General features: G+C 49.7%; 5 protein-coding genes across 8 annotated transcripts in view; 3 read left to right on the top strand and 2 right to left on the bottom strand.

Moving 5' to 3' along the window:
* Positions 1-485, top strand: part of svep1 (sushi, von Willebrand factor type A, EGF and pentraxin domain containing 1) — a 29,175-nt gene extending 28,690 nt beyond the window's left edge. The window contains 1 exon segment of the mRNA XM_049719148.2: positions 5-485. Coding sequence (XP_049575105.1) covers positions 5-35 — 31 coding nt within the window. The 3' untranslated portion in view covers positions 36-485.
* Positions 363-2,588, bottom strand: txnb (thioredoxin b). The gene is made up of 5 exons (XM_049732224.1): positions 2,420-2,588; positions 1,431-1,535; positions 1,289-1,354; positions 623-688; positions 363-544 (listed from the first exon to the last, which is right to left on the bottom strand). Exons 1-5 carry the CDS (start codon positions 2,444-2,446, stop codon positions 473-475), a joined length of 336 nt encoding a protein of 111 aa, XP_049588181.1. The 5' UTR covers positions 2,447-2,588; the 3' UTR covers positions 363-472.
* On the top strand, positions 1,535-24,286 carry poln (polymerase (DNA directed) nu). The gene is made up of 27 exons (XM_068650832.1): positions 1,535-1,768; positions 11,028-11,146; positions 11,649-11,739; positions 11,808-12,490; positions 12,566-12,618; positions 12,810-13,169; positions 13,251-13,411; positions 13,474-13,586; positions 14,392-14,522; positions 14,591-14,650; positions 14,742-14,802; positions 15,230-15,294; positions 15,827-15,910; positions 16,251-16,334; positions 16,427-16,483; positions 16,552-16,608; positions 16,681-16,746; positions 18,250-18,307; positions 18,854-18,931; positions 19,874-19,985; positions 20,418-20,494; positions 21,278-21,409; positions 22,796-22,906; positions 22,978-23,056; positions 23,125-23,192; positions 23,261-23,322; positions 23,733-24,286. The coding sequence occupies exons 1-27, from the start codon at positions 1,764-1,766 to the stop codon at positions 23,802-23,804; spliced, it is 3,099 nt and encodes a 1,032-aa protein (XP_068506933.1). The 5' UTR covers positions 1,535-1,763; the 3' UTR covers positions 23,805-24,286.
* LOC125975364 (prostaglandin reductase 1-like) lies at positions 3,463-7,264 on the bottom strand. Of its 2 annotated transcripts, XM_049730888.2 has the most exons (9): positions 7,129-7,264; positions 5,966-6,093; positions 5,852-5,897; positions 5,483-5,542; positions 5,173-5,340; positions 4,463-4,736; positions 4,287-4,392; positions 3,826-3,944; positions 3,463-3,696 (listed from the first exon to the last, which is right to left on the bottom strand). In XM_049730888.2, exons 2-9 carry the CDS (start codon positions 6,069-6,071, stop codon positions 3,586-3,588), a joined length of 990 nt encoding a protein of 329 aa, XP_049586845.1. In that variant the 5' UTR covers positions 6,072-6,093; positions 7,129-7,264; the 3' UTR covers positions 3,463-3,585. The 2 variants fall into 2 exon arrangements, with proteins under 2 accessions (XP_049586845.1, XP_049586936.1); XM_049730979.2 differs by lacking the exon at positions 5,173-5,340.
* Positions 5,226-10,868, top strand: haus3 (HAUS augmin-like complex, subunit 3). 3 transcript variants are annotated; one of them, XM_049726135.1, is made up of 6 exons: positions 5,226-5,375; positions 7,947-8,898; positions 8,986-9,198; positions 9,456-9,688; positions 10,100-10,382; positions 10,598-10,868. In XM_049726135.1, the coding sequence occupies exons 2-6, from the start codon at positions 7,972-7,974 to the stop codon at positions 10,823-10,825; spliced, it is 1,884 nt and encodes a 627-aa protein (XP_049582092.1). In that variant the 5' UTR covers positions 5,226-5,375; positions 7,947-7,971; the 3' UTR covers positions 10,826-10,868. The 3 variants fall into 3 exon arrangements, with proteins under 3 accessions (XP_049582092.1, XP_049582019.1, XP_049582245.1); XM_049726062.1 differs by lacking the exon at positions 5,226-5,375 and adding an exon at positions 7,273-7,393; XM_049726288.1 differs by lacking the exon at positions 5,226-5,375 and adding an exon at positions 7,273-7,393 and having other exon boundaries at positions 8,989-9,198.
* Positions 24,287-24,706: the final 420 nt, after the last annotated feature.

Here is a 24,706-nt window from a genome sequence, read left to right on the forward strand (position 1 = left end):
GAAGGAAACGGAGGTCGGGATACTATCACTTCTAAACATTTCTCTGGCCCCTGTTTGGAGGGGACTTCCTCACAAAGCAGCAAAGCAAGAACCCGTTTGTAATATAAAGCTGTATTTTTTTTCATATTAAGAAACAACAGTATTGAACATACGCTGCTACACACACACACACACACACACACACACACACACACACTTGTACAAATGATGGATGTGTTTGTCTAGTCTATGTAAAGTAACTTTTTTAAAATGGAATTAAAGCATAAATGGCTGTATTTGCTTTTGACACACTTGGTAGGTGTGATGCATTTGCGATGACAAAAAGAGTCCCAAGTTCCCATTGATTCAATCCACAGCGAAAATCATTTCCGAGCAACTCGGGCCAAAGTTTTATTGAAGCGACGTTCTTGTCACTTGTTTCGACGCACACACAAGACATGCACTGAATTCATGCCGGGTGGAATAAAGATGGTTACTGTTGTTTACTTTGTGATTTGATCAATTCCTTGAGTTTTTCAACATTGGCCCCAGAGAGCTCAGCTTGCTGTCAAAAGTAGGAACAAAAACAGAGCATTTAGGAATTTAAAATTCAACAAGATGACATCACAAATGTTAGGCTTACCCGCTTTCCATTCCGGTAACAGTGGAATGTGGGCATGCAGTTGATTTCGCATTTCATGCTCACTTCCTGAAAAGCACAAAGTCCAAGTCGGTCAAATACAATACAATTCATCCCTGATTTAAAAATAATAACAATAATAATAATTGTTGGAGCCAATTAGCTTCGATTCTTATTTGTGTTTAAGACTCGCTGGCCTTGGGCCATGGACTTTTATTTGACAAAGCCTTTGCTCAATAAATAGGCTGCTCCCACTTGGTAGTTAGTCTCGGTCGGACCAAGAAGGAAGATAGTAGTGACATCATTTTTTAGCGCTAAAAGGCCGTTTCAAGCTACTTCAAGCTCGTCATTTTTGGAATTTAGAAAACAAACTTTAGTTTACTTCTTGGAACCCTTTATGTTGAAACCTTAGTTGGATTACAAACAATTTGGATTTGGACCTGTGTGCCGCCTGCCTGCCTGCCTGCCTGAACTGAAAGTGACACTCACAATAATAATAAAAGACGGCGAGCCTTGATACACAACAGGAAGTCAATGTAAAAGCTCAAGCTGGTAATGATGACACTTCAGCGGAGGACGTTTCGTCACTTTCCACATTACCGCAGCTAAAATGTTTGGCAAAGATTAGGGGGGTTTGACATTTTGCCTTCCTGCTTCTAGCGGGCGTACCTGACACTCATCCACATCCACTTTGAGGAAAATCACATCTGCGTAGTCCGGGTCATTCGCCGCTGCCTGCAAGGGAATCCACCCCCTTTAGTTGAGCCATCACGACGCACGACATTGAACAGAAGAGACATTGTTGGCTCACTTCAAAAGTAGGGCCGATCATTTTACAGGGTCCACACCAATGTGCTGTGAAGTCCACCACGATGAGCTTGTTTCCGCTGTTATTCAGGTAACCCTCAAACTCTTCCTGGGGAGCAGAAATGGGGGGGGGGGGGGGAGCAGGGCAAACAATTCAACAGCACAAACGACCATTCGACTTGTCCCGCTGACCGCGAACGCAGCATGACGTCAGCATCAGGTGATGGCCAGGTTCGAGCTCCGTTTGAACATAATTAGTCCTAAATTCGACGAAGGGAACGACGTCGCTGAGGAAAAAACACCCTAAATCGAGCCAAGGCAACGAACTCAAAAGTTAATGAGGTGAGTTTGAAGAAAGAAAAAACTAATCACACATATTGTACGTAGCACATATTGTAGTTGACTCGTCAAGTTGTTTTGTGGAGGGGCAAATTACAGTAGCCCGTTTTCCCGCCTCGCCAGCTCGACATTTTATTGAATCCGACGTTACTTTTCACCGATCCAAAATACTCCAATGTAACTTTGATTGTTGTCGTTAAAGTCCTTTGGATTGGAATTGCGGTGTCCGGAAATGTAGGTGTGACGCCATCCTTGTTTGCCGAAGAATTAGCATTAGCTTCGATAGCCGGCCGGGCGGGCGTGCGGGCGGGCTCTGTCACGCCAATGCCCCCCCCGGCGAGTTAGCTACGTTAACTCTGCCTAATCGGTCACTATTTTCACTATTTTTAGCGATGTAGCTTGAGCCTTTTTTTATCGTTCTGTCGTTCTTTCTGCAACGATGTCGATTCGCGGTCCCGACCATTACTTCAGTGGTTAATGTTACAGCAGCAAAGTCCACACATAAGTGAACTGTTCCAACCTTCGAGCAAAGGGTGGGAACAATCGTGGAGACATGCCAAATGTCCATTCTATTCTATTCTATTCTATTCTATTCTATTCTATTCTATGATGATGGTTTGGGCTTACAAATACACGGAAACCGAGCCAACTTACCAAGCTTTCAATGTTGATCAAAACCATGGCGATTGTTGCTGGGGGAAATGGGCAAGGCAGCGAGCTCACTTTTGCAAAACGCTTGAAGGCTCAGTGGAAATGACTCGGTTTGTGTGCCGTTACGGCGGTTTGGACGCAACACGCTCCTCCCTGCGGCAAGCTCAACACAAGCACATGAGGAAGTCGTGTGAGTTTTCAAAATACAAGTGGGAAGTGCAACCACCAAAATAAATGTAGAGCGCTTACACGCACATGCCGAGAGCTTTTACAAACAGACTCAATGTTTTATGAGCTTCATTCTGTTTTTCACATATTGTCAACCGAATCCACGCAATGGCGTTACGCTTCTAGACTATTTGTATCATTTGTGTTTTTCTCACGAGTCTCTGAACTGCACCCTACACGTGTAGTAGTAGCAAGATAGCTCACTATATGAAAGGACGGCGGTGCCCGACCAACCACATAACCAAGTGGTTCACTAACATTAATAAATGAAGAGCATCTTTGGTAACCGTGGCGACGAGGCTCTCGCGACCGCCATTCAGATTCAAATCAGGCAAAAATAAAGGGTTGGCACACTTGAGCGGGAGGCCTTCATCTTTAATCGCCGTGCTATTTCATTGGATTTAACAGACTGTCGGAGTAAGACACGATAAATGCATCTCGTTTGAGCCAAACATATGGACCTTTTAGATTTAGAATGGGTCTCTTCAGACCACAATAAAGTTTACCCCCACGTTTAGGAAATTGTTGATGTTCAGCTCTTTGTAATGTCAGCCTTGCGCCATTGTTTCTTTACTTAGTAGTCTATTGAATAGTTTATACAGTACCTTGGAATTTAAAATGATTTTAATATCACAAAAACCTGGGATCTGGGCAACAATTTGGCTGCGTACTAGACCCCCCCGTCGTGTGTCAAGCTTATTTGGCTGCGTACTAGACCCCCACGCCCCCCCGTCGTGTGTCAAGCTTGTGTCATCACATGCAAAAGACTTCAGGCTATCATTGCTGCCGATTGCATCATCAGTATTGCGAGGCTGCCAAAACTTGCACGTGATTTATTCCTTTTTAAATGCTCAATACGTCAGCGGGAAAAAGTTGCGTTGTCATTCTTGCGAGTTGTGTGGTTTCCATCACTCGGACTAATACTGACTGGTGTCTTCACATCAGACCGCCACGATAGCCTTGCCGATGTTTTCTCCTCGCAGCATTCCCATGAAAGCCGCCGGCATGTTTTCAAAGCCTTTGGTGACGTGTTCGTGGCTCTGCAGTTTCCCCTGCAAGACGGAAACAAAAAGCAGCTGTTTGTTTGTTTGCGAGACGGAAACCAAAAGCAGCCGTTTGTTTGCAGGGAGGAACAATGGCGGCAAGTCCAACGGTGACGTGTTTTTCCTCCCTCCACAAACCTCTTTCAACCAGGCCATGAGCCTCCTGAGGGACTCTGGGTGCTTTGGTTCCCATCTGCTTTGCATGAAGCCCTCCATCTTGAGCTGCTTGACGATCATGGTCATTTGAGGATACGGGCCTGTCGGAGCGACAGATACAAGCTCAAAATGGCTCCCCACGGCGGGGCTCGCCAAAGTAAGGCCAGCGGGCCACATGAGGCCGCCACATTTTGTTCAGTTATATGCTAATCATGGCCTGGCCTAGTTCCCCCACAGAAAGCAAAAATCCGCTTTTAAATGACCTTGGTGATAAATGTATTGACCAAAAAATGCAATTAAGTATTTTGTTGAAACTCCCCAAAGAGCAGAAATGACCAGGTTCCTCTCAAAGGGACGCTCAGTTTCTCAAAAGGACAATGTCGCCCTCTAGTGAAATTGCGTTCCTTTAAATGAAAACACAAGCGCGCGGCGCGCGCGTGTACCTGTCTGCGCCTCGGTGTCATTGTAGGTGGATATACTTCCACACACGGCGATTCTTCCAAAATCTTTCATCTGTGACATGGCGACGCTGGAGAAAGGGCCTCCCACCTGAAGAGTAGTCCTAAAAATATGAGGAACGACAGAAACGCGAGGGCAGGAAGCGCGGTCGTCGGCTCACGTTTTCGAAAAAGCAGTCGTATCCGTCGGGAGCTGCCTTCCTCAGAGCTTCCTCCAGGGAGGCCACCGTTTTGTAGTTGAAGGCCTCGTCGAAGCCCAGCTCTTTGAGGAAGGCCACCTTGGCGTCGGAGCCCGCCGAAGCCACCACCTTGCAGCCCTTCATTTTGGCTATCTGCCCGGCCACCGAGCCCACCGCCCCCGCCGCCGCGTTCACCAGCAACGTCTCGCCCGATTTCAGCTCCAGGACTTCTTCGATTCCGTACAGAGCGGTTAGCCTGGTGACCGAGAGGATGTGCAGTAGGTAAGGATCCGGCTCGCCTTTTTCCTTCTACGCTTGCAATAATACCGTCGAGTCGCAGTTGAACGATTGGATAGACGCCAGCTAGAAAGAGTTCTTTTGTGCCAGATACGGAACAAGAGTCGCCTTCTGTTCTTCGACTGCTGCTCCCACGTCGGCGTTGACGCAGCCTAACCTACACAACGTTTTGGTATCTTTCTAGTATGTGTGACTTGACGCTCCTCACAGCTACAAAACGGCCGCGTTCACGTCACAGATGGAAGCTAACTTAACTGCACCTTTGTCTCGGCGGACACGTTCCATTTCGACTTTGCGCAATAGGTTGCGATGGAAGCGTGACTTGCTTTTGCGTTTGCTGCAAGGTGTTTGACAACAACTAACTTCATCCCTCCCTCCCTCCCTCCCTTCCTTACCCAGGCATGCCCACGATGCCAAGAGCCAAAGACAACGAAACGTCCCGAGGCCAATCGGGCATGACCGGGATGAGGTCGGAGCCGTCCGACACGGTGCGTGTTCTCCATCCGCCGCGGCCCACGACGTGGGCCCCTACGGGAAACGCTGCGTTTTTGCTCTGGATCACCCTACGCGACAACAAAGCCAGGAGAACTTTGAAGACGTGAGTGACTCATCCTAAACATTGCCGTTCCATCCCAGTGAGTCAGTCTGTCCTGTTTGTTGCTCTGCGGCTGCACATGTGCATGATGTCGTCTCTCTGCTCCTTACTTGGCCACTTGAGTTCCGATCATCACGTCTCCTTCTTTCATGCGAACGCGGCTAAAAGGCCTGAGCAGACAAGAAGTGACTTTATTACATTTGGCAACGCAGACTTTCAAATCGCGTTAGAAAGAATTTGAAAGTAGGAAAGAAAAAACAAACAAACAAACAAACAAACATCCGATTGCAAATGATGAAACTGAAATCATGATTGCACAGTGCTCTTCACAATAATTTGGTGTCAAACATCAGCAATAAATTCATTTGTATTCTAATCAATAATATCATATTTATATATTTTAAAATGTTGCAAGATTTAAAAATGTTTGAAAGTCTCCCTTGAATGGAACTTTTTAAAGCGGATTTCTTTTCACTGACCTCATGTAAGGGTCAACACTCAGAAACAAGGCCTCCAAAAGCACCTCTGAAACAAAACAAACGGCAATAAGACGGAAAGACTGCAGTTTGAAAACAACAACAAAATGGCCGTACGTCCATCTTTCGGCTCGGGGAGCTCCTCGGCTTTGAGCTGGAAGTCGCTTTCCTTGGGAAAGCCTTGGAAATATTTGCTCAGGGTCCACGTCTTAGCTCGAACCATGGTTGGACGTTTGGGTCAGCACCTGGATGGACCAACGTTAGAATGTCATGCCGAAAATACGATCGGGGAGGTTGCCGTTTCGACCCGGGCTGGGCCGGGCCGGGCCGGGCTAACGCAACGTTTATCAACGAGATGATTATTTCATGTTAGCAAGTCATTAATGATAAAAATGACCATTTTAGATAAGCGTTCCACTCCAAATTGCGAACGATTGTTTGTTTTTCTCCGTGTGCCTTGCTATTGGCTTGCTACCGGTTCAGGGTGTCCCCCGCCTACTCCCCAAAGTCAGCTCCGGCCAACCTCGGAAGGAGAAGCAATTTGGAAAATGGATGGATGAATATTGCTCATTCGTAAGGTACTTCACTGACGATAGAAAATAGTTACAATTTGAACGATTGTACATGCTTTTTCTTTCATAAAATATTTGGGTGATGAGAGATAAATGGATCGTACTTGCGATCAGGAAATAAGCATCATTTTGGTCTCATAAACCGTCAATACGGTTTTTATCCAATTACTTATAATTAAAATACTCACAAGTACAATTTTAAAAAGAGCCTGAACAAAAATCACCAGTTTACATAAAATACAAAAGTGGTATGCTAAATAATTTGACGTTTTTCACTGTAATAAATAAGCTTTCCCACAATGAAGAACTTTGCCGTTAATTGAAAAAATAATGACATTAATATTGAAAAAAAGATGGATTATGAATTTATTACAAAGCTCTTTTACACCGATTTAAACCTTTACTCTACGTATTTAGTTGTACCTACTCTACAAATTACACGGCCCGACTGGCCTCTTCAAAAGCCCATGTGGCCCTTGAGAACAAAAGTCTGCACACCCTTGCGTTTAACTCGTGGTGTTCTTCATATCCCGTCTTCGGGCAAATATTCTCCGGTGTGGAATGCAATTGTTGCCGAGTTCGTTTCAAGTGAATTCTTGAACTAAAAAAGACCGCGTGCGCATTCGGAGCGCTAGAACATGTGATTTAGCCGCTTCCTCGTAAAATTCATAAAGAAGAATACATTTCAACTTTGCCATTCTCCCTTACCAGTTATTGTCGACTGTAGGACGAGGACAGTAGGCGCCCTTTCCAACTTGGGTATTGCGGAGATTTTAATTTGAGGCAGACGACTATCAAAGATGGGCGGAAACTTAAATGTTTGGCTCGCACGCGATTGGCTGAAAGCACGCGTGCGTCATCCTGTCGACAGTGTCACCTGTTGATGACGTTCAGGCTTAGGCGCGCCTTTCAAGTCCGCGGCCGCCTTCGAGTGGCTGCTTGCTAAACTGCGGGAAGGAACCCCATTGAAATTGTGAGTTGTGTTTCATCACGTTGACATTTGGTGTATCTCGACAGCTATATTTTTCCCTCTTCTTTGTTTTTGATGCTCGCTATGCTAAGAGTAAATACCAGGAAGCTGCCATCTAATGTATGCTAGAAAGATGGAGACACAGCTGTGGAGCCTTCTCTGCGAGATGGCGGAACAAGGTCTAACGCTCATCTCCAGGATTCCTACTCTGTGATCGGACGTGGCAGTCTTCAATGAAATCAACTCATTTGTGCAAAGAGTGTCTTAGAGAAGGGGAAAGAAAGCAAGCTAAAGGCATACCTCAAGCTACTTTGCTAATCCCATGTCCCAAAGAGACATTTGCCGTTTCTCATTTCATTCCTCAATCACCAACGCAACAAAATAGAATGGTAATAGAAAAATGATTACATTTATGGAACAATCGAATCAAGATGTTTAGCCTCAGCGCCACAAGAAGACCTCATGTGCCGCACGTCGGTTGGCTCTGTTGTTTTTAAATGTGCTGGATAGGATTGGAAGGAAAAACTCAAGTTAACAAGCCTTTGTTCCCTTCCAGTTCTACAACAAGATAAGCGAGCGCCATGTTGAGCGGTGGGCATTTTGTGGAGGCCATGGCTCGACTGGGCTATCCCGACGCAGCCTCTCTGGAGCCCTCCGAGTTCGACTGGATGTTCAACGGTTCTCCGGAAAACCTGCACTTCTTGCGTTTTGTCTGTCAGAGCCTGAACCAGAGCAATGTTTTGACCACAGAGGAAGTGCAGACTTATCGAGAGCTCCAGAAGTCCGGCGTGCCCGTCTTGGACCAAGCAGCCTTAGACAAGGTCCTTAAAACCATCGGACCGTTCAAAGAGAGCAGTTCAGCCGAGGAGTGTGCCACTGTCGAAGATTTGGAAGCGGAGTTTCAGGCGTTGATGAAGGAGAAGGCTCTGAAGCAGCAGCGCCTCAAGAGGCTGCAGGCCGTGGCCGCTTCCGGTGCGGATGCGGACCTCCGGCTCGCCGCCGAACTGGAACGGGCTGCGTCCCAGCTAAAGGAGGCTAGCGCTTCTCTCGAAGCCGAGAACGCCAACACCAACGCTGAGCTCCAAAGCCTCGCAGACAAGGCGGGCGAGCTGACGTCGCACCTCTCCGTTCAGCCGGAAGCGGCGGCGCACGCATCCGCCGGCCGAAAGCGCGAGCCTCTTCTTTCTCAGCTCTCTCTGAATCTGTATCTTCGCCAAGAGGAGCTCAACACCAAAACGCTCGCCGCTTTCGCTCGGAATCACTTCTTCGCGGACCTTGTTGATACCTCCTCCTCAGAAAGTTTCCAGGGGTTGGACCTCAGCTCTTGTCAAGGAAAAGAGAAAGAGGAGGATAAGAAAAAGAGTGAAGCGGCGCAAAAGAGGACCCATGTGGCCAGACTTGAGTTGGTGCACATCACGACCCAGCACCAACTGATGCAAGCCACAGCAGAGGAGGCGAGCGTCACGGCCGGGCGCGACTGGCTTTCCGAGAAGTTGGCGAGCGTCCAGGTAAACGCGGAGCGCCGCGAAAAGAACGTATGGGACGATTCGGTGCGTGGGCGTCCGTCACCTCTCGTGTCGACCGCTTTACCCCAGCAGCGTATCGCCAACCCGGCCTCGCTTCGTGTGCGCGAGCTGGCGTCTCGGATGGAATTGCAAGCCGTGGAGGCGGAGACGGAAGTTCAGCTCCGCGGACCGGTGCCCCCGGTCCTTCGGGAGTCCGCCCGGCTGTTGGTCGTGCCGGTGCTGAAGGCAGACTTGGCCCTGCAACTGGCTCTACAGAGCGATCTCGCCAGCCAACTGGATGAGGTTTGTGAACACAAGGACCTCTCGTGTTTGCACTCCAGCAGTCTTCCAAAGGACCAGATCAAATATGATGAAGGCTGCGGATTGGCAAGCCATCTACTAGCCCTTTTGTAATGCTTTGGGATCCATACCCTGATTTATAAAAATGCAGACATATTTGGCAGCTGCCTCTTTAGCTTCAGTGACTCTCCCCTGTGCCGGTGACATAAAAAAAAAACAACAACAACAACCAATAAAATGGCTGTCAAATGTCTTACCAGGTACGTGATCATCTCCTCCGCCAGAAGGCCTCCTTCGACGTCCTGCACTTGGCTCAGCAGATTGAGTTACGAGAGTGGCGAGCGTGCCTGAATCATCTAGCAAACGTCAACGGCAGGCTTGTCAAAGAACGCGACGCCACGTCCCTCAGATTGGGCGCTCTGGCGCATCCCGAGTTGGCGTTAAACACCAGGCCGAACCCCGTCGTCACCAGCAAGGACGCCACGTTCCGCAGGTAACGCGTCGAAGCAACGTTCTTGCACCCTGGTTAGCCGGGCCTTTTGCACAATTTTTGCACTGTGACACTCAGCTATGAGCTGGAGCATAAAAACAGTGCGTCCACTGTGGGCGTTACGGCTCGCCATCGTTAGCCGTTTCTTCCTGAAAGGATTTTAATTGAAGGTATAAAATGGTCTGCAGATGGCAGCAAAGCACCATTTTTTTTTTTATTTAGACAAAACTTCATCTCCATCATACTTTGTAATGACTACTAGATTTCACAATATGGTGGCAAAGGGCTATTTTTCACAGCTCCTTGATACCGAGACGGCGTCAAAGTAGGATGTTATAAGTCCGAGTTTTGGGACCCAGCTCGCACAACGCTTAGGCTTCAGTAATGGAGCAGTCTTCTCATTTTCCCCCTCAGACTCCTGCGGCTCCTCCTCGAGCACCATTCGTCCCGTGGAAGAGTAGAACCTTTTCAGACGTACGAGGCGCTCAAGCAGGCTGCTTGCGGCTTGGCAAAGGACCTCCGGGCGTCCCATCAAGCGCTGACAGCGGCCAGCCGGGACCAGGACTTCACAGTGGCTCAGGTTCAGGGCCACTGCGAGGCCCTTCGCGAGGCCGTGTCCTCGGAGTTCCAGGAGCTGCGTGTAAGTTGTCAGCGTGTGGCCACTGCTGACCGGGAGCTGCTGTGCCCCCATGCACAGGTGGGTTGCTTTTGTTCGATGTTCTCCTCCTCACCACCAAACAGCAGTGCATTGCGGACCAAATCTGCATGTGAGAGTTTGACCGTTTGTGCATATACAGTAGTAAGCTGGTGGCACATTGCGCTTCCTCTTTTGAGCCACATTCAAAATCCCAAAAGCTGGGTCCAGCTATGAACACTTATGTCACATGTTTAATGGCCATCCTCTGCCCACAGGAGTTGATGGAAAAACTCCGAGAAGCAGAATCGTGTTTGGAGCGTTTACAAGAAGCCGTCCATGAAATCAAAGGCAAGATCAACACGAAGCACCTCCAGCTGGAGTGCAATTCCCTCCTCAGACACGAGAGAGAGCTCTACATCCGCTTCCACTTGGATGTCCAACTCCTGCAGAGCGCACTTGAGGACCTGGAGCGCAGAAGGCTCCTGATGAGCAGACGGGAATAGACCAATGGAAAACGTTGTCGAAATAAAGAATTATTCAAAGAAATTGATAGTTTGAAATTTTTCACATCATCATCATCCATCCATCCATCCGTCCATCCATCCATCCATCCATATTTTTATGTATCTAGTTTTGCAACAGCGTGACAACGTCCTTGTGTTCTTGACGTGTTGGTAATGAAGGTGCATTTGAATTCTGTTGTAGATCAAAATCAACAAACAAAAGCACAGACAAGATGGAGAAAGCCAGCACCGGAACCCTGTCCGTGGTCGAGCGGGAGTTCTTGGATTTTCTGCAGGCCGAGTTGGAAGAAATCGACCAAGGTCAGAGTAAGATGTGAAGCTATTGCAGATGGTGTCCAAACTTTGAATCTTTGTGTCTTCTCCCCGTTGAGTCGCTGTCTGCACTCGCTGCATTCGATATTTTCCTTCTCTTTCGGTACTTGAAATATGACGAGAAATGCCTTTGTTGTCCCAAAGTAACGACGGAAGAACAAGCGCCAATCAAGCTTTTGCGTGCTCAGTAAAAGTGAACCCCGCTAATACTTTGAAACACAGTGCAAGGTAGCTTTGAATTGTTTCTTCCCTTGATACATGTTTAAAAGCTGCATTTTATGGTCACTGGGATTATGGTTACTTGTATGTGTTTGATGATCGGAATCACAGAAACTGCAAAACAGCAACAAAATGCGCTATTACTATTTCACTGTACTGTACACAGTGCTGCACGGACGGACGGACGGACGGACGGACGGAGACTGCTTGTACTCTGGAGAGAAATGTGAAGCTTAATGATTATTTCTGGTTCTTCATTGATTGCGCTTAGGTCCTGATTCTGCCTTTGGAGAAATACAGGCGGGAATGCATCCGAGCATCCAAAGGGAGGCTGCGACTTCCGGCACTGTGGTCACGCAATGGTAAGTGACAAATGCATTTTTGGATGTCATGAAGACAACAGCAAAAAAAAAATGTCATCGGTGCCCAGCAGCGGCGCAACTGGGACGCGTGTCCTCGGCAGCAATCCTCCAAAAGACGGCAACGGCGGCGGTGATGTTGAGCTCGATCGGACGCGGCCCGACGCAGGGATGGATTCACGGAATCAGGGTGCCGATTTGGGTTACTCTTGGATAGATGAACTCATCCGAGACCAATCCGAGACGGTCACTTGGCCAATTGCCGACTGGGAAGACGACGCGGTACCAATCGTCCGGCCTCCGGGAGCAGACTTGGATGAAGCTCCACCGAGTGCAAACGCGATGATGGGAGAGACGGACCCTATGAGCTGTGGCGCAATTAGCCGGAGTGCTCCTCCTGATGTTGAGGGCAATGACCTCTTCACCTTGCGCATCAGGGAGGACGCCGCCACCTCTGACTATCAGATCACCACCGACTTCGGGAAACCTTCAGCGGACGTGGAGATGGCTTTGTCTCTGGATCTTTTTGAGGGCTTGACTTGGCCAGGTTACGACGGCGAGGATGCCGAGAAAACGAGCACGTCTCTAGAGAGTGCGCGTAAGCCTAAGGAAGAGAGCCAGCCTGGGTGTAGTTTCATGATTAGAGATGCACCACCCAGTGGTGACGCTTCCAAGGCCAACGCCAAATCCCACTCCAGAGAACAACTGGCAGACTGCACCAACTTGATGGAGACTCGCTCTCATAGCAATACGGGTAAGCGTGTCTTCTGGCGTATGCACGTCACCCGCTTGCCCACAAACCCGCGCTGAACTCCTCTGTTAATTTCAGGGAAGCCGCAGAGAGACCGCTACTCACCGAGAAGACTGCTGAAAAGAAGCCGAGTGAGGACTTGGGGCTGTTTTACAGAAGTGGCATTCAAAATGGCCGCTTTGAAAAAGACTGGGGTTTTATTTGCAGAATGCGCGAGAAGTAGACTTGAAGTGCTTTGCATTTACACTTTTCAGAAGTCCCAGCACGGATGAAAATACTCTGGTCGAAGGCAGTCGTGCGCTCATATCATTCTGCTTTTCAGAAGACCTCCTCCTCGAAGCAGAAGAGCAAGTCGCCGCGCTCTGAAAATGCGATGAAGCCGCGCCAATCATCTTGGCGGAAGTCACCAGCCACTGGCACTCGGAGGCCTAAACAGCAACCGACCTCCGCTCGCCGTGCCGGCCGGGAAACCCGACAAAGCGGGGGCGGCGGCGGCGCCTGCGCCAGCACCTCTGAAATGAACTGGCCGCTCGCAATTTTGACCGGGGTCCCTAAGGTGAAGAGCACCGAGACGCTGAGCCCAGATGAGAAAATGCAGATGATGGCAAACATTGAGCAGGCTCAGGCGCTCCTGCTTACCCTGGTGTACCAAGATGGTGGCACGCAGCTCCAGTCAGAAGAGGTCAGCAAAGGTGTTCCTTCTCGAGCCGGGCGATACGCTCTGAAAAAGCTCACATTTGCTCTTGATGCGTCGCTCCGCTAGAGTCCACCCAATCTCACGCAGCCGGTGTGCGGCCTCCTCCTACTTCTCATCAATGACGTGGACGGCTGCCACGGGAGGCGCTCGCTCGGCCAAAACGACCTCCTGCTCTACCACAGACTGGACGGCGACCCGCCGCAGGCCCAAGAGCAGATTTTCACCAGGTACCGGCTTTGTCCGTGCGTGGGCGCGTGTCAGCGGTCCGTCCATTTTGCCTTTTGTACAGAGACGTGCTGCAGCGGCTGCCCTCGCGAGCCGGTGTCACCGTGTGCTACAGAGCCAAGGAATGGCTGAGCGCGGCTTTGCGCTTGTGCAGACAACACCTCAGCTGGAAACAAGGTACGTAGCGCAAACAAGAACTCAAAGCGAATCATAGAATCCACACAGCAGTTACGACAGACAACGTTGCCAAAGGTTGGGCCAGTGGTTCTTAACCTTGTTGGAGGGACCGAACCCCACCGGTTTCATATGCACATTCACCGAACCCCTCGTTGGCGAGTTGTTATTATTATTATTGTTGTTTTTAATTCAAGACATAGATGTTTTTTACCGGTGTACAAAATGAGCCGTGCATGAATATCACCTTGTTCAACAAACAAAACCAACACAATGCGTGAACTCACGACAAATTACATACTGGCAAATCTGAATTTACACAATAAATCAGGTTTGTTCGGACCTCCTCAGTGGAGTCTCTGTCGAACCACAGAGACCGACTCACCGAACCCCTAGGGTTGGATCGAACCCAGGTTAAGAACCGCTGGGTTAGGCTCTGCGTCACTACGGACGCTGGAGTCTTCTGAGAAAGTTGAAGGACATATTTTGTCTGAATAAAAAGTTGTCCAATCTTTCCCCAAATGGAAAGCTTATGATTATAAAGTCCAAATTGAACAAAGGGAGAGCGAGAGTCGTATTTTTCGAGAGGTGACCTTGAAAGCCATGGCTTTGGCTTGCAACGTGACACCGGTTGTCCCGAAAACCATAGCTCACCGTCAAAAATCGCCGCAAAGTAGATACGTTCTAAGGAGAGACTTGCAAATGTACGTTAGGCGGATGGCCTAAGGTTGGGCATCATTCCGTGTCAACTGGCCCACCGCTCCTCACCAGTGGTGTGTCCTTCATTTAGCCTTTCTCTTTCGTCCAGTGTCGGGCTGCCGTATCCTGGACCCTCAGGTGTCGGGCTGGCTGCTGGACCCCGAAGATCCTTGCTCCTGCTACCCAGACCTCTTTCGGAAACACACCCGCAAAAGCCTGCCCCCCGCGACGCCGGCCACTGTACGTAAGCCTCTCGAGGCGCATCTCGTCGTTGTGAGCCACACTGTCATTTTGCGCCTGTGTCCCAGGTCTTGTTGGAACTCTATTCCCTCTACTGCTTGAACGAGAAGCTTTGTGCTGAAATACGGGTACAAAGACTCGCTCTCTCTCTGTCTCTCTCTCGCTCACTTGGACGGCGGGTCGCAAATGCTCATGCGCTTTGCTCACCTGTGCTTCCAGTCCCAAAGCCTTTGGAGCATCTACTCGGACGTTGAGCTGAAAATGATTCCGATTCTAGCAGGTGATTGACTCATTCACGTCCTTTGGGGCTCCCGACGCAACAAATAGCCGCTAATACGAATGGCGACAGCTGGACACGCAACGCAGTTTGATTGCACGCCTTGCCGTCCGGCGTGGTGTGGCGTGGCGTGGCGGCATTTGTTTCTTGCACAGACGCGCAGATACGGGAATCGCCTGTTCCTTGACAAAATGACGTAGGGCACGCTTCAAGCTCAAAGACGAGAAAAATGACAGGCAGAAAGGTTATCTGAATGGATGGAAAGATTTACTCCATATTCCTTCTGAAAGACCGTTGCGACAATTACTCGACATCAGTTTCCGTACAAAAATCAATGTTCATTTCTGGGGAGCAATGAAGAGAAATTGCTTCTTATTGGGTTGGCTCTCCAATGATCCCAGAGTTGTGAAAGCTGCTTGTACTCTTTCAGCCATGGAGAGCCAGCGCATCCAGATGGACACAGACGCTTTGATGCATCTGTCGGACCTGCTCGAGGTAAGCGGCCAAAAGTCTTTGGCGCGGCCGGCCATCGTCCGCCTCGTCTCCTTTTCTTGTTTATTTTTCGCAAACAGGGTGACCATTCCAAGCACGCGTCGAGAAGGAGCATGAGCTGTACGCTTCGGCCAAATTGCTGAGTCGTGCGTGTGTGTGTGTGTGTGTGTTTGCGCAAGTCTCCCTGTTGTGCGTGTTGTTTGCAACCGAGCGGTCAAGGTCGACGACGCTCGTGCCGCTGAGGCTGCTTGTATTTGGGTGGCCATGTGTTGAATGCGTTGCGCTTTTAAATATGAAGGAGACACACGTTTTCCATTTGGGGCTCAAGTCGGAAATGTCTCCAACACAACACAACACAACACAACACAACACAACACAACACAACACAACACAAAAGCTCTTGTTGTCATAAAAAAACTCAAGGACCCATGGGGGGAATTTTTGTTTGGCCTATGCTCCACTTGGGTTCGAGGCTCAGTGGCGCGCGGTTGTCACTCGTATTGTTGTTTTTCTTTCACATCGCTGTCTCCGGCAGAGGAAGATGAACCATTTGGAGAAGGCCGCAAATGTAGCCGCAGGACAAGATTTCCTCATGACCAGCCCCATCCAGATCCGTCACGTCAGTAACTCCCTATGTGCTCTGCACTGGCTTTTTGACTGTTGGTTGGGTGGGTGGGTGGGGCATGACTGGATAACCAACCCAATATGATTTAAGTATAGTACATTGACACATAAGACAAATGTAAAAAAAAAAATCAATCGATTTATTCATTTTATTCCCCCCTCAGTTTTAAAGCGAAACAATACTTACAAACGTGTGCAAAGTGTTGCAAAACAGCGTTATGCCTGACACCCAAAAATGCCATTTGATTTGTTTGTGTTTTTTTAGACTGAATTTTATTAGGCCAAATGAATATTGGTAGCAGCCGTTGTTTTGATGTTCTTTCTCAATTTTACAGGTTCTTTTTAAGAAACTGCGTCTACAAGAGCACTTCAAGAAGAAGCGGCCCCAGTGCAAGAAGGAGACGGCATCAGCTAAAACGGTAGAGGCCAACTCTGCGTTTGTAAACGGGGGGGAAAAAAGTGTGCAAAATGCTTTTCCGAAGATGATCCCCCTCCCCTGTCTTTGCTGCAGTTGCAGATGTACCAAGACGTGCATCCGCTACCCAAGATTATTCAGGAGTACAGAGAGGTGGGTCATGAGCGTGTCAGAACATTTTCCCCCCTTACCGTAAAAAACATCCGCATTGTGTCCTCCAGGTGAAACAAGCCAAATCCAACTTTGTCGACGATACGTACGTGCACATGCTGACTAAGGTGAGTGAGTCGCTTTGATTGCCGGCGTAAACAAAGCCGATCCCTTCCGGCTCACGCTGCAAAACTCCGCAGGGCCACTTCTCCGCAAAATGGTCGCAGACCAGCGTCGTCACCGGCAGACTCTGCTCAGCAAACCCAGTAGGTGCAGAAAGCGCCGCTATCCGCTACGCCGGCGCTTTGCCCATGAAACGTGTATATGGTCTTTTTTGCTCATCAAACACTTGATGTGAGCAAGGGGGGGGGGGTCGGGGGGGAAGACTTGCATAGCTGACGCAATCCAAAAAACGGGAATCATCGGATTCGGCAGGGCATTCTTGATATTGATCTCATTTCTTTTGTTTCTCGCCGGCCAAATAAATGGGCAGGATTGAAACGACGAGAAATAATACCACAGCAATTGAGCACGACATACAGTAGTGTTTGGTCTTTTCAAGTCAAAGTCAAAGTCTGCTTTATTGTCAATTTCTTCACATGCCAAGACACTATCTATCTATCTATCTATCTATCTATCTATCTATCTATCTATCTATCTATCTATCTATCTATCTATCTATCTATCTATCTATCTATCTATCTATCTATCTATCTATCTATCTATCTATCTATCTATCTATCTATCTATCTATCTATCTATCTATCTATCTATCCATCTATCCATCTATCACTATCCCACGGTGACAAGACTTAGTACACAATATACAAACAAGTAAAGAACGCAAAAAACAATTATCTTTACAAACCCTAGCGCCCTCCCCCCGAGCTTCCGCCCTCCCCTGCTTGATCTGTTTTTAGATCCCGCAGAAGTGTACCCGCTACTGTATTGCCCTGAGTCATAGTGGCCACAACGTTCCAGTTGCGAGCTCAGCACCTCTCTGACTGCCAGTGCGGAGTTTACTTTTGTAAATGGCAATGTGTGTGGTTTTTTTTGTTTTGTTTTTTTCCCACCTGAGCATATGCTCCACGACGAGTCGATGGGACCAAATCGCCCGACACCACTTGAGCTGCGTCTGTGCAACAAGGTCCTCGCAGTCAGCTTTCCGTTTGTGTCTCTCTTTGACGCCTCTGTGTGAGCAGCCGTTTGCCGTGTCGCACATTTGCACTTTGTTGCCCACGCCCCGCCTCTGCGGTCCTTTTTCGCCGACCCTGCCTCGGTCACTCCCTCCCTATGTCTGCTGAATAATAAATGAGGTGCGGAAGCTGAGAATTTCTTCCTTGGGCCTTTTCCCCCGGATGGTCTCTTTCGTGCGCAAACGCTCGGCGCGGGGAGATCACGATTGATTCGGAATTGCAGCCCGAGTTCCGCTCGGCGCGACCCATTGCTTTTCTCTTTTGCTCCCTTGGCAGCAAAATAGCTACCCTTGTAAATACGTGACCACGCGGTGTCCAGGCCGACGGTTAGCGCGCCTTTGCTGCTATTTCAAGCGGCGTCGCAATCATCCAGTGGGGTCTTCCAGTGCCGCTTGTGCGCTCGCTCTCAAAGACGCCGTTTCCTTGCCCCGAGCCATCCTTTGAAATATGACCAGCGTGTCAGTTGGCTTCATTTTGAAATCTCAATCAAATTCAACCCAATCACACGGCTATTAGAGACAAGTCTGCATTTGCCTTTGTTGCATACTCACCGTTTTGTTTGTATCCATCTAGAACTTTGACGCCGTTCCGAGCGAGCCGCTTAAGATCGCCCTGATGCCACGCGGCCAAGGTAAGCAAGGAGCACACTGGCCACGCCGGCTGAGAATTCTCCATGGATAGAGTATGTTTCTGAAATGTGACTCCATCCTAAAATGGCAGCCAAGGCGAGTGACGCCGCGCAGTGATTTTGCCAACAGCGGACTGACCTGTTCACAAAGCGTTCCCTCCATCTGTCGACGCGGCGGCCGCATTGCAGGGCCGCCCGCGCCGCTCCCTTTTTCTCTACGTACGGCCGTTGCTAACGTCAGCACCTCGGCCAAAGCTGCTTGTCATCAAATCCTGCTCCTTGCCTTGCCTTGCCTTTCCTTTCCTCACGTCCGCTCTGGACTGACTTGTTTTGCTGTCGCGGCCGGCGTAGGACGCGGCGGCAACGTCCGCTACGGATGAAAACAATTGATGTGAGCGTTTGATTCAATCGCCGCTGCCGCTAGTTCAAACCCCGGTTGAAAAGGAGCAAAATTGTTTGCTCCACCCGAGCCGATTCAAATACAGACAGACAGCTGAAAATGAGACTTGAATGCACTTCACTTTCCCACTGTGACTTTGTTCTGCGCAGGAAGCGACCCGGCTGTGACCAGTGTTGATCCTCGTGCCGTGTACGTCTCGGAGGAAGGCTGGACCTTTGTCGCCGCAGGTGAAGTACCAATACAACCTACATCTGCCGGCGCGCTCTTCTGCTTTGTAACGAAAGAATTCAGCCCATTTTGCGAGCGCCCGACGACCACATTGTCCAAACGTAGGATGCAAAGGAGCAGAATTCCGTGAAATCACCGTCCGAGAGTGATGGGCCGAGAGGCTCGTCGGTACTCCGCCCGGTTAGAGACGATTGCGCGGAGGGAGGGAATCCCACTTCCGTACGGGACCGGTCCGACGTGCTCGTCCTTTGGCCGCAAAATGGCCACCCGCCACGGCTCGTTCCTTCACCGACCGAGCACTTGATTCGCTGTATGTATTTAGTATTGTGAGCATTTTACTGACAAATGACCGAACCCAAACAACGGTAATCGTCATCGTACTTGAAATACAGTAATCCCTAGTTTATGGCGGATAATCGGCTCCAAGAGCACCCGCGATGGATGGAGTGAGTCACCCGGCTCACTCTTTGTTTGACCTTCTGGCCTCTGGGAAGAGGTACAGGAGCCTGCGCTCCCGCACCACCAGACTTGCCAACAGCTTCTTTCCCCAGGCTGTTAGGGCCCTGAACTCGCTACCCCCTTCTGCGTAGCGTGTGGCACTGTTGCGCTATTTTCGGGAATGTCTGCTGTACGCGCACTTGCTCCTTTTTTTTTTTTCTGCTCCTCTTATTTATTTATTTATTGTTGTGTTATTTATTCATTATTTATTCAGCACGCTTTTGTTATACTTGTTACTTGTTTGTCTGTTGTGTGCCATGTCTTGTCACCGTGGGATAGGGGGGAACGAAATTTCGGTTTCTTTGTGTGTCTTTGGCATGTGGAGAAATTGACAATAAAGCTGACTTTGACTTTGACTTTGAAATCCGCAAAGTAGCCTTAGCCTCTCATTTTGAGCATCCATCCATTTGGCTGAAATGAACATGTGCCCGTGTTCTTTTCAGGCTTCTGCCAGCTGGAGCTGCGACTCCTTGCTCACTTCTCCGGCGACCGCAAGCTCGTCCACCTTTTTCGTGACGCCGAGGCCGACGCCTATGCTCTTTTAGCCTCTGAATGGTGGGTCGGACACACACGAGAAGGTTCTGGAAGTGTGTTATTTCCAAGCGGCGTTTCAAAGGTTTCTGCGCAGCCTGCTCAGCAGCCTTTTTCTAATGGCTCATCTGCCAATTGAAGTCCCCATCAATTTGGTTTCTTTGTACTTGTGCGGGATTTTGCAAAATCTACTTTGAGCGTTCCAGCTGTGACGGGCTCCGGTCGGGCTGCTCGTCCTCGTTTTGAGGTCACTCGGCCTTGAGCCTTGACAACGTTCGGAGGTCTTTTTATTTGCCCGCCCTGTCGGAGGCTCCGACCTCTCTGTCTGTCCCTGATGACTTTCCATAATCGACGCGTTCCTTCGTCAGAAGGAGATAACGTATACTTGAGTCACGTTAACATTTGATTCCTGATGTGCTGCCATTCATAGGCATCTTCACCTCGTCTTTTATTCAGGGCGCACGAGCGCGCGGTGTCGTCAGAGGACACGGAACAAGCCAAGCGCATCGTGTCCTCCATTTTGTATGGGAAAGGTTAGTACCGACGACCTCGATGTTCAACTCATTCGCGCCAGGAATGAGCTGGAGCTCATCCCGACTGAGCTTCAGCTAAAAGGTGAGGTACGTCCTGACCGTGGAAGCAAACGCCAAACTCAGAAGGTGGCAAATGTAGGCATCAGAAAAGAGAAGCTAAATAGACAGTGCTCAGCCTCAACCGGACAGTCCCCGGTGGAGGGATGCGTTGCCATGGAGACGGAATACAAAGATGAAGCGTCATTGGGCCGGGCAGATCCTTGCTACGAGCTATTCCCGAGCACAAAGCTCGACATCGCGGCCGTAAACTTCGACCCTCTCGATGGGCGGCACTTTGGCTAATATTGACCGTCCTGACAAGCAAGTAGGAACTTGCTTTATTGTCAAGCTAAACAGACAGAAGCGAGGAGAATTGAAAGGACACGTGGAGCCACTTAGCTCAATGCTAGCAAACAATGCAACATGCCTTCGCTAGCAACGGCTAGCATCTGAGAAATGCATATCTGGAGCAGCACAAGTAAACAGACCAAATAACACCCTTCTGATTGATTAGATTTGGGAGCTTAAGATCAGGGGATGCTTTGAGAATAATTGTCAATTTTGGCTATGTGAAGCCCTTTGAGACTGTTTGTGATTTAGGGCTATACAAATCAACTTGACTTGAATTAGCCGGGCGCCAATCGTCATACATAATGCAGAATATCTAATCCAACGCTGGAGGAGTTTAACGGACGCTACCGGAATTTCTGACAGCAGCCCATCCCTGTCCGTGCCCCTCCACAGGGCGCGATTGCCTGGCCAACACCATGGGCGTGACAATGTCGGCGGCCCACCGATTCCAAGACGACTTCTTCCTGGAATTCCCAAAGGTGAAGGCGTTCACGCTGAGCGTTCTCCGCCAGGGCCGCAAACAAGGTACGTCGGGCGTTCTCCCCCGAGGTGAGGAAATGAATGCACCCGCTTTGGCCGAGGGAGGAAATGAATGCGCTCGCGTCGGCCAGAACAAGAGCAACTGCGGCGGCGGCGGCGGCGGCTCAATACGCTTTACTGCGTATTAGACTTGAACTGCACACGCAGCACACCCGCCGAGACGCTTGACTCGCAAAATACGGCGCCTAACAAAAGGGTGGCAACAATCTTTCTCTTTAATTACAAATCGAGTGGAAGCACGTTGCCGGGGCGCTCCACGCATCTGCCGCACAGTGGATTTGAATGGTCTACTTTTTTCGTGCGCCCCTTGCAAACATCACATCAACCAAAGAACAAGCGAGCCGTGGCCGTGTGATGACGTGTTCAGTCGGTGGCAAAATGCTGGGCGCCAGAGATGCTAGACTAAAAAAAAAGTGGGCTCTCCTGCTGAATCTGCAAACGCGAGCTGACCCGCATCTAATATTTGATTCGCTCTGGTTCGCTTTTCACGGACAATAAAGCACAACGTAATCTTCGCCACGCAACCCACCCCAAAACCGGGAATGCCTTTCGTCTTAAAAGTAGAGCAGTCCAAATATTGATGGTATCAATATTATTTGGGGAGTGAAAGCACAATTAGTTGATGTATTCATCGAAATGGTTCAGCCCTAGTCATTGTCGGCCCCGCTTGTGAGATTCTCAGGCGTGAGAGTGTGGAAATCCCGTTTGGTCGGCACACGTGCACTTGCGTGCATTCTATGCAGGGGCAGCCTATTGCAAGCCGCCGTCGCTCACACGGATAGAGCGGCCTCAAAGCGCCCATCCCCCCCCACCCCACCCCACCCACCAAGCGCCACTGGGCCTCAACGGCAGGCACAAAGGTCACCGTGCCAGTTGTCAGGGGGTCAGCGGAGGGGTTTTGTGTGGGCCCAAAGCGGTTGTGAGCTCACTTCCTACGTATTTGATGGCAAGAGGGCCATTCAGGTTCCGTGCCCCGGATGACTTTCCTCACAGTAAGGGATACTGCAGGGATTTAGTGGCAAAGCCGTGGCCATTGTCCCGCGATTGGAATGTACGGCTCTGCTGTGTGTCCCAATGGCCGCACAGATGCTGCATGTGTGTTATGGTGGTGGGAAGCAACACCAGTGTGTAGTCATTGTGCACAGAGGCAGAAGCGCTGCTTGCACTCCTATACGGTTCCTATACAGCCAGCCGCTGCTTGGCAACCAATCCCGGGTGACTTTGAGCACACTAAACACATTTTTGGAATGTGTGAGAAGAAGCAGCTCTGTGACGACTGTTTTTCTACGCTTTGTGCAATCCCGCCAAAGTCGCCAAACACGATGCTTTGACTTTGACGGCAAACCAAAAACGCGTGTCCTTTTTGCTCAGGTTTCGTGCGCTCCCTCTTGGGCCGCCAGCGCCCCGTGCGACACATCCTTTCTGAAGAGTCAGCCCTTCGCTTGCGGACAGAGAAAAAGGCCATTGCGTATGTGCTGCAAGGTCGGTAAAGGTCCTTCGCGGCGTTCCGCTCCCGCCGGACGAGCTGAAACCAAGATGGTGGTTCCGTGCAGGTTCCGCCGCCGACCTCTGCAAGATGGCAATGATCCGAGTGTCCGAGATGCTCTCCGCCTCCGACGGGTCGTCGGCCAGGTATGACCACGGCCGAGCCGCGGGAATGTTACGCAAAGGGGAACTAATGCGCGTGTCTGCTGCGACAGGCTGATGGCTCAGTTCAAGGATGAGCTCCTCTTCGAAGTGAAGGACCCGCAGGTGGAAGACTTTTCCGGTAACGACCTGTGATTTTGTAGGTGTTGCCTTTTCCTTTCAGACCACTTCAAATGTGTCTCTGTGCAGCTCTGGTGGAGGGCACCATGGAGTCCTTGAGCCACATTGACCATCTGGGAGTCCATCTTGACGTGAGTAGCAAGCGCATACAGGCACTTTGTGTGGAATTTGCCGCCTCCAAAACGGACATAACGTGGACGAGAAAAAGGGGAGATTCAACTGCCGGAGGTGGAGACTGGAGTAGGTCCAGCTCGCGACCGGCTATACGTAGCTGCGGCTATACGTAGCTGCGGCTATACGTAGCTGCGGCTACACGTAGCTGCGGCTACACGTAGCTGCGGCTACACGTAGCTGCGGCTACACGTAGCTGCGGCTACACGTAGCTGCGGCTACACGTAGCTGCGGCTACACGTAGCTGCGGTTACACGTAGCTGCCGCTATACGTAGCTGCCGCTATACGTAGCTGCCGCTATACGTAGCTGCGGCTGAACGTGCGGCCGAGTGGCTCCTTGCACATGCAATGTATGTGTTTGTTTCCCAGGTGCCCCTGAAGGTGGCAGTCTCCTGTGGCAAGTCCTGGGGTTCCATGTCTGCGCTTCACGTGGCGGCTTAGCTCATTCTCACATTGGATCTCATTCTCTCTCCCTCTCTATTCTTACGTTTGAGCGTGTGAGTTTTGGACGCTCCGTTTCCCTCTTCTCGGCTGTTTTTTTGTCCGACATCCGCATCGCCATGGAAACCCGGCAGCTGCTGCCGGCGCTGCTTTTCACTCCATCCGTATCCGGGGGCAAGAGCAGCACTGGATTGCACCGGTTCTTCCTCTGGTTTTCGTTCGCACTGTTTTGTTCAGTAATGCTTGGTTGTGTTGGGTGCACATGCTCGATAACTAAAAAAAAAAAAATCTCTCGCCCACTCTCCACTGGCGTCACGTTTAAATGACTGCTATTTATAACTTGCTGTTTTTCTAGTGTAATTAGACAATAGATAGATAGGTCGATAGATAGACAGGTAACTAGATAATTGTTGTTCTGCACTTGGCCTGTTGTTCTATGCATGCACGTTCTCATTCATAAAAGAAGGACAATTCGGCCTCCAGCCCATGTCTGTCTTTCTTTTTTTTTTTTTTTTACCTCCCCCCCCCCCCGAATACTTGGCTGGAGCCCCTTTTGTCTTGATTGGAGCCCCTCACACAAACACACACATTCCGCAACTACTCACCCACTCGCACACGTCTCCGCATAAGCGTGATCTTTTGATACTTTGTTCTCTGATGAATGGTCCAAGCATCGCCATATAGAGGGAGTAGAACACTGAACCCCCCCCCCATTTTCAAACGGCAGCTTTTTGAAAACCCAAGATATTCAATTTGAAATGTTGACCTTCTCCCGTTTAAAGGTGAGCAAACCCGTGCCATTTTCTTTTTGCCATTTGTAAAAGTACTTTTATCATCAATTTTAATGAGCTCTCTTTTTCTCTAAGCAGAGCTCGCTGCCTCATCGTCCTGGGAATCTGGCC

The sequence above is a fragment of the Syngnathus scovelli genome, chromosome 1 (genome assembly GCF_024217435.2).
Source record: "Syngnathus scovelli strain Florida chromosome 1, RoL_Ssco_1.2, whole genome shotgun sequence".
In the NCBI taxonomy this organism is placed as follows: domain Eukaryota; kingdom Metazoa; phylum Chordata; class Actinopteri; order Syngnathiformes; family Syngnathidae; genus Syngnathus; species Syngnathus scovelli.

Bases quoted from the DNA above. Each gene is read 5' to 3' on its own strand.
- poln (XM_068650832.1), top strand. The intron at 15,911-16,250 runs GTCAGTAACTCC...TCAATTTTACAG, and splicing joins GCCCCATCCAGATCCGTCAC to GTTCTTTTTAAGAAACTGCG. The intron at 16,484-16,551 runs GTGGGTCATGAG...TGTGTCCTCCAG, and splicing joins TTATTCAGGAGTACAGAGAG to GTGAAACAAGCCAAATCCAA.
- txnb (XM_049732224.1), bottom strand. From the start codon at position 2,446: ATGGTTTTGATCAACATTGAAAGCTTG. The intron at 1,536-2,419 runs GTAAGTTGGCTC...TCTGCTCCCCAG, and splicing joins TGATCAACATTGAAAGCTTG to GAAGAGTTTGAGGGTTACCT. The intron at 1,355-1,430 runs GTGAGCCAACAA...ATTCCCTTGCAG, and splicing joins TGATCGGCCCTACTTTTGAA to GCAGCGGCGAATGACCCGGA.
- LOC125975364 (XM_049730888.2), bottom strand. From the start codon at position 6,071: ATGGTTCGAGCTAAGACGTGGACCCTGAGCAAATATTTCCAAGGCTTT. The intron at 5,341-5,482 runs GTAAGGAGCAGA...GTTGTCGCGTAG, and splicing joins ATCGGAACTCAAGTGGCCAA to GGTGATCCAGAGCAAAAACG. The intron at 3,697-3,825 runs GTTTGTGGAGGG...TCCGTCTTGCAG, and splicing joins TCATGGCCTGGTTGAAAGAG to GGGAAACTGCAGAGCCACGA.
- haus3 (XM_049726135.1), top strand. From the start codon at position 7,972: ATGTTGAGCGGTGGGCATTTTGTGGAGGCCATGGCTCGACTGGGCTAT. The intron at 8,899-8,985 runs GTAAACGCGGAG...GCTTTACCCCAG, and splicing joins AGAAGTTGGCGAGCGTCCAG to CAGCGTATCGCCAACCCGGC. The intron at 9,689-10,099 runs GTAACGCGTCGA...TTTCCCCCTCAG, and splicing joins AAGGACGCCACGTTCCGCAG to ACTCCTGCGGCTCCTCCTCG.